At 44.2% G+C, this 5,558-nt stretch overlaps 1 protein-coding gene across 1 annotated transcript; it reads right to left on the reverse strand.

The window, feature by feature from the left end:
• Window positions 1-1,684: 1,684 nt before the first annotated feature.
• GHSR (growth hormone secretagogue receptor) lies at window positions 1,685-4,960 on the reverse strand. The gene is made up of 2 exons (XM_026500544.1): window positions 4,165-4,960; window positions 1,685-1,989 (listed from the first exon to the last, which is right to left on the reverse strand). Exons 1-2 carry the CDS (start codon window positions 4,958-4,960, stop codon window positions 1,685-1,687), a joined length of 1,101 nt encoding a protein of 366 aa, XP_026356329.1.
• Window positions 4,961-5,558: the final 598 nt, after the last annotated feature.

Below are 5,558 nucleotides of genomic sequence, written 5' to 3' on the forward strand. Positions count from 1 at the left end.
TTTTTCTAAGATAAATAGTCAATTATTTCAACATAATAATCTTTGCTTTTGGTAGGGGAGAAAATCAATCATGGCAATAATTTCCCCAACTGGTTCATTCAGTTCCATAGTTGAGCCAATAACTTCATGTGGTAATTGCTTATATGACCTAATATTGTACAGGATGGTGAAGAAATAATTTTTGGAAGAATATATTTAATAATGCAAAGAGTTGACTATGGGGGGAGAAATGTCAATACAAATGAAAATTTTAGCTTTATGACCAAAATGTTCAACATTTAGTTGAAGGTGTCTAATCATTCATAAGTATGATTCAGAGGGAGACTGGCTATCCAAGTAAACATATCTATCAGATAAGCAGTGGATGTAAATAGCAAAACGAATTTGGAGACAGGACATGGCATAGGCATTTTGAAATAAATGGCTATAAGATTTTTTAAAGTTTTGAATATCAATAAGCAGTAGCATTTAAGGAATTCTGAATTTTTCACCATTTGAAAAATATCTATGTTCACTAAGTTCCTGAAAGCTTTCCAGAGTGAGTTATAAATTATTCCTTTATTCACAAAGCCAGGCCTTACGATTGGCTTAAGTATTTTTGTTAGCCAAATAAGGCAGTTTGTAATTTTCTATAATTTTTATAAAATCTCATTTCCTGAATATTAACACATGTAATTCCACCTAATTTAAAAATTCATCTCATATTTCATATCCATTTTCTTCCAAGCATGAAGAATAGGGCATTTAGGTATAATTTTGAGGATTTATCATGCTAACATTCTACTAAGTTCACTAGAAAGAACATTTCAGGGAATGAGTTTTATCTGTAAACATTTTCATAAGATTAACAATAATCTTACATACACTCTAGAGCTGCACTGTCCAATATGGTAACCACAAGCCACGTTCGGCTGTCGGACACTTGAAAGGTGAGTTGTGCAACTTGAAGAACTGAATTTTTTATTTTAACTTATTTTAAATTTAAAAAATTATAGTGGTTTTAGTTATTGGAAAACTTTTAGGTCTGTTGGGACAACTTAGACTTGCGAAGAATCTTTTTCGTTTGCAAATTTTGTGAAACCTAAATACATCAAGTATTACTGGTGAAAACTTCACGTCCAAATCAAGGTGCACTGCAAATGTAAAGAACATTTCAGAGACCGTACGAAAAAAAGAATATAAAATTGTCCTAAGTTTTATACTGACTACTTAAGTACCTTGCATTATATTTCTCTTGGACAGCACTGATCTGGAGGTATATGAAAATTTCTAGCCTTTAAAATTATGTTTTAAATGTTTTAGTTTAATGTCATTCTCTTAATCAAAATTTTTTTATCATTATGAAAAAGTAAATCAGATTTAATATTTACTGAGTAAGCGGGGCCCTAATTGCTCTCTCTGCACATCGTCCTTTCTCCAAATTGCAAAATCCTTGCTAGCACCAACAGCAAAATGCAAACTCATAGACAGTGAATATGCAGAAATAGTGTATGAGAGCACTGATGAGTGTGTAATCAAATCAAACTGCTCACACACTGCAGGTTCTATCTTTTCTTTCCTCCCAATTGTTTCCAGAGCTGTGTGTTCCTAATTCCAAAATTAACCTTCAGCTTCTTCCCAAGTTCTGCTGTGCTATGGCTTCTGGTTTCGAATAAGCGATGACTTTGCTCAGCAGTGTGCTTGGTCATGTATTGATACTAGACTCTGTCCAGACCCGAGAACTCTCATCCTTCAGAGTGGAGAGCTTCCTCTGGGAGAAGGGTTCGAATCCCAGAAGTTTGAACACCGCCACGCGGTACTTCTTGGACATGATGTTGTACAGAATGGGATTGATGGCAGCGCTGAGGTAGAAGAGGACAAAGGAAACCAGGTTGCAGTATTGGCTGATCTGAGCAATCTCCAAGGAGCCAGGCTCGAAGGACTTGGAGAATAAATATCGCCCCACGTGGAAGGGCAGCCAGCAGAGGATGAAAGCGAACACCACGACAGCTAAAAGGACAACGGGAAAGAGAGCGTGAGCTCAAGAAATGCCGTAGCAAGTCACATTCTGTTGTGAAGACACAGTTTTGTTTTGACTGTGTATAGACTCACCATTGACTTCAGAGAAACACGATGTTCTGCTTTTCCGTGTTCCTACTTTTAACCAAGTCTGGGTCTGTCTGGACTAACAGTTCAACCATTTTTATTGAGCTTCCCAATCATTTCTATTTAACAACTATTGGAGTGTCTTTGTGACTAGCTTGCTGTATTGACTCAACAATTTATTCACAACAGTCCACCGTTTCATGTGTGTTCGATACAACCAAACACACACGGAGTGCAGGGTTATACTCAACCACAGCTGTGTAGCTGAGTTTCCTGGGGGCACGGATTCCTCTTGTGTGTAATACAGACTCACAAAATTAGCATCTTTGGGAAGGAGACCAGGACACCTGCTTTCCTCTTTTCTTTTTTCTTTTTAACATTTCACAAAAGACTGAATATGCGGTCAGGATTGAGGACCACTGAGATGGCCGATACTTTGCCACCTACGTAGACATAAGTAAGTCAAAAGACCATAAAACCCACTAACGTTAATTATCATCCATCCGAGTCTTCATTTTACCCACTTAAGATAATTTTTGCCCAAGACCTCTGAATTTCTAGATTAAATTTTTAAAATTCAGAAATCAAAGGAAAAATAACAGCAAATAATACTTCGGCCCTTGTACCACTTTAGTGATTCCCTTCCTAAGGTCAAGGCAAAAGAAAATTAACATCAGTGTTGAGACACCAGTGAGGATAATGGACAGCTTAAAAATAAAATTGGAGGAAATTACTAAACTTATCCTCAAAACGAAGTTGCATAGTAGCAATTGACTGCCCCGGTAGACTCCCCTGGAGGGCACTAATGGGTTTACGATCTGTTAGTCATATTGTGAGAATCACTGGTCTAGAAAATAAAAATTTTTTACATTCTTTGAAAAAACTGTATCGCTTTAATATAAGGATTCCAGGAACTGTAAAATTACAAATACAAAATCAACCTGGAATGACTTCTAAGAGGCACTAACTATGCAAATAAATACAAAATGTTGGACTATGATGAAGAATAATAAAATTTACCGATTCTGGTTTTAAAAAAGCAAATAGAATTAATATTTTGCTTGGATGTGAACACATTTTGTATTACTTCACTTGTACCAAACTCATATACTTAAATTTATGTAGTAAATATGCAGTACACTCAGTCTGGAGACTGCACCTAGATGTTCTTTGAAGGACCATTTAGGGAGGCGTAGTAAGTCCTGTCAGCTTATACAAAGTCTTTTATTTTTTTCTCATGTTGGGAGAAGCCTACCTATCTTAGCTTATCCTAGTTTATCCTAAACTATCCTACAAGAAGAAATAGGTAGTCATGAAAACAAATGGAGACTCCAGCACTGATTTGTCATTGACTTCCTTTCAAAGCTATACAAGCAGCAGCAGGGTAAACAGAACAGATGCAATTATCTTTTAAAAAATGCAGGTCAGAAAGCATACCACAATGCTGAAAGAAAAGTGAATCATCTCGGACAGAATTATCCACATTGATCATATCTTTGGTTAAATTTACCACTGAATACTTTCTACATCCAATGCCTACTCCTCCCCTAACCCCATGCCTGTCTTTTTAAATGCAACTTAGATATCCACAAACTGAGGCAGGAAGCTTAACCTCACCTTTAACAGTTAAAGACCACAGTAGACTTATGAAATATCTCAGTTTTGAAGCAATGTCTCTGGGCTGATAAATTCATTTAAGGGAAATACAAACGAGGGGCATCTTTCCCTGAAAAAGAAATCAGAAGAAGAAGACAGAAAGAGGTAGAGAGCAAAAGAGAGAGTGAAGACAGTGATAAAGTGGGGGTGGGGGGGAAGACAGATAAAGAGAGAAACAGAGCAAAAAACAAAACAGAGAGAGAGAAAGAGAGAGAGAGACGCACACACCACGGAGAAACTAAGACACCAAAGAGTGCTTAAGACAGAAACAGGAGAGAATCATTGATAGATATGCAGATAGAGACCTAGAAAAACAGGGGACGGAGGTAGAGGCTCCGGGAGAAGGGAGGAGGGGGAAGGAGAGAAGGCAAGGGGAGAGGAGAGAACGCGGGAGAGCGAGCTCGAGGGCGCGCTGAGACCCACCCAGCATTTTCACGGTTTGCTTGTGGTTCTGGTCCCTGAGCGAGGCGCCCACCGCCGCCTCGCCCCGCTTTCTCCGCCACAGCTTCCTGCCGATGAGGCTGTAGAGCACAGTGAGGCAGAAGACCGGCAGGAAGAAGAAGACGCTGGACACCCACACCATGACGGTGAGCAGTCCGGAGCGCACGGCGAACTCGGTGGCGCGACACTCGTTAGTGTCCCGAGGGTCGGTGCCGTTCTCGTGCTCGACCCCTACCAGCACGAAGATGGGCCCGGCGCTGCAGAAGGCCACGGCCCAGATGACCAGGATGACCAGCTTCACCCGGCCCTTGGTGACTACCACCTTGGCCCGCAGCGGGAAGCAGATGGCGAAGTAGCGCTCGACGCTCAGCGCGGTGATGGTGAGCACCGTGGCGTAGGTGCAGCTCTCGCTGACAAACTGGAAGAGTTTGCAGAGCAGGTCGCCGAAGTTCCAGGGCCGGTACTGCCACAGGCGGACCAGGTCGAGGGGCATGCAGAGGAAGATGAGTAGGTCGGAGAAGGCCATGCTGGACAGGTAGAGGTTGGTGGTGGTGCGCAGCTCGCGGAAGCGCGACACCACCAGCATGGTAAGCAGGTTGCCCGCGATGCCCACCACAAAGAGTGCCACGCAGGTGGCGGTGACACCGGCCAGCAGTGGCGCGGGGAAGAGCGGCGGGAGCTCGCCGGTCAGCGAGTAGTTGTCTGGGAGAGCGTCCCAGCCCAGGTCCTGCAGCGTGAGGTTGTACCCCGGCTCCTCGCTCGGCGTCGCGTTCCACATGCTGCGGGTTCAGCTGCACTGGCTCTGGGATGCGACTGCGCTGAGAAGCTGGCGGCGGCTGGCCCCAGAAGGTCCCCTTAGGCGCGGGAGAGTGCGAAGGAGGAGCCGGCGCTGGTTCGCAGGGAGGATGCTTGGAGAGGAGAGAGAGGGGAGTGAGAGGCAGAAGCTCAGGGATAAAGTGAGATTGAGAGCTTGGGGCGAAAGAGGGGGAAGGGAGGGAGACACGCACACGCACGCACGCACTGGTGGTAAGGACAGAGTGACCCACTGGTCTTTCTGGCACCTCTGTTTTCCCCCACGATCTCCCCCAAACCTAGCCCCTAGCTGGCCGGTACTCGCGTACCTGTCACCGGGGCAGCCCCGCCAGTTCTGCCTCGCCTGCGTGTTCTTGATCCAAGCGCATCTCGCAGTTTCTAAAGCGTCCTGGCGCGCGGCGGCCTCGGAGACCCTACACTGCGAAATGAGAGCCAAGGGAGCTCTGGTTCCAGCCTTGGGCGCTGTCTGGTTAGTGTGGTCCAGAGGGCAGGTCACACCCAGGGGTGGGGGCGGGGATGGTGGAAGTGACGGGGAGAACGCCTTCAGTGGCCCGGACCCGGTT

Source organism: Ursus arctos, unplaced genomic scaffold, assembly GCF_023065955.2.
Source record: "Ursus arctos isolate Adak ecotype North America unplaced genomic scaffold, UrsArc2.0 scaffold_4, whole genome shotgun sequence".
Classification (NCBI taxonomy): Eukaryota; Metazoa; Chordata; class Mammalia; order Carnivora; family Ursidae; genus Ursus; species Ursus arctos.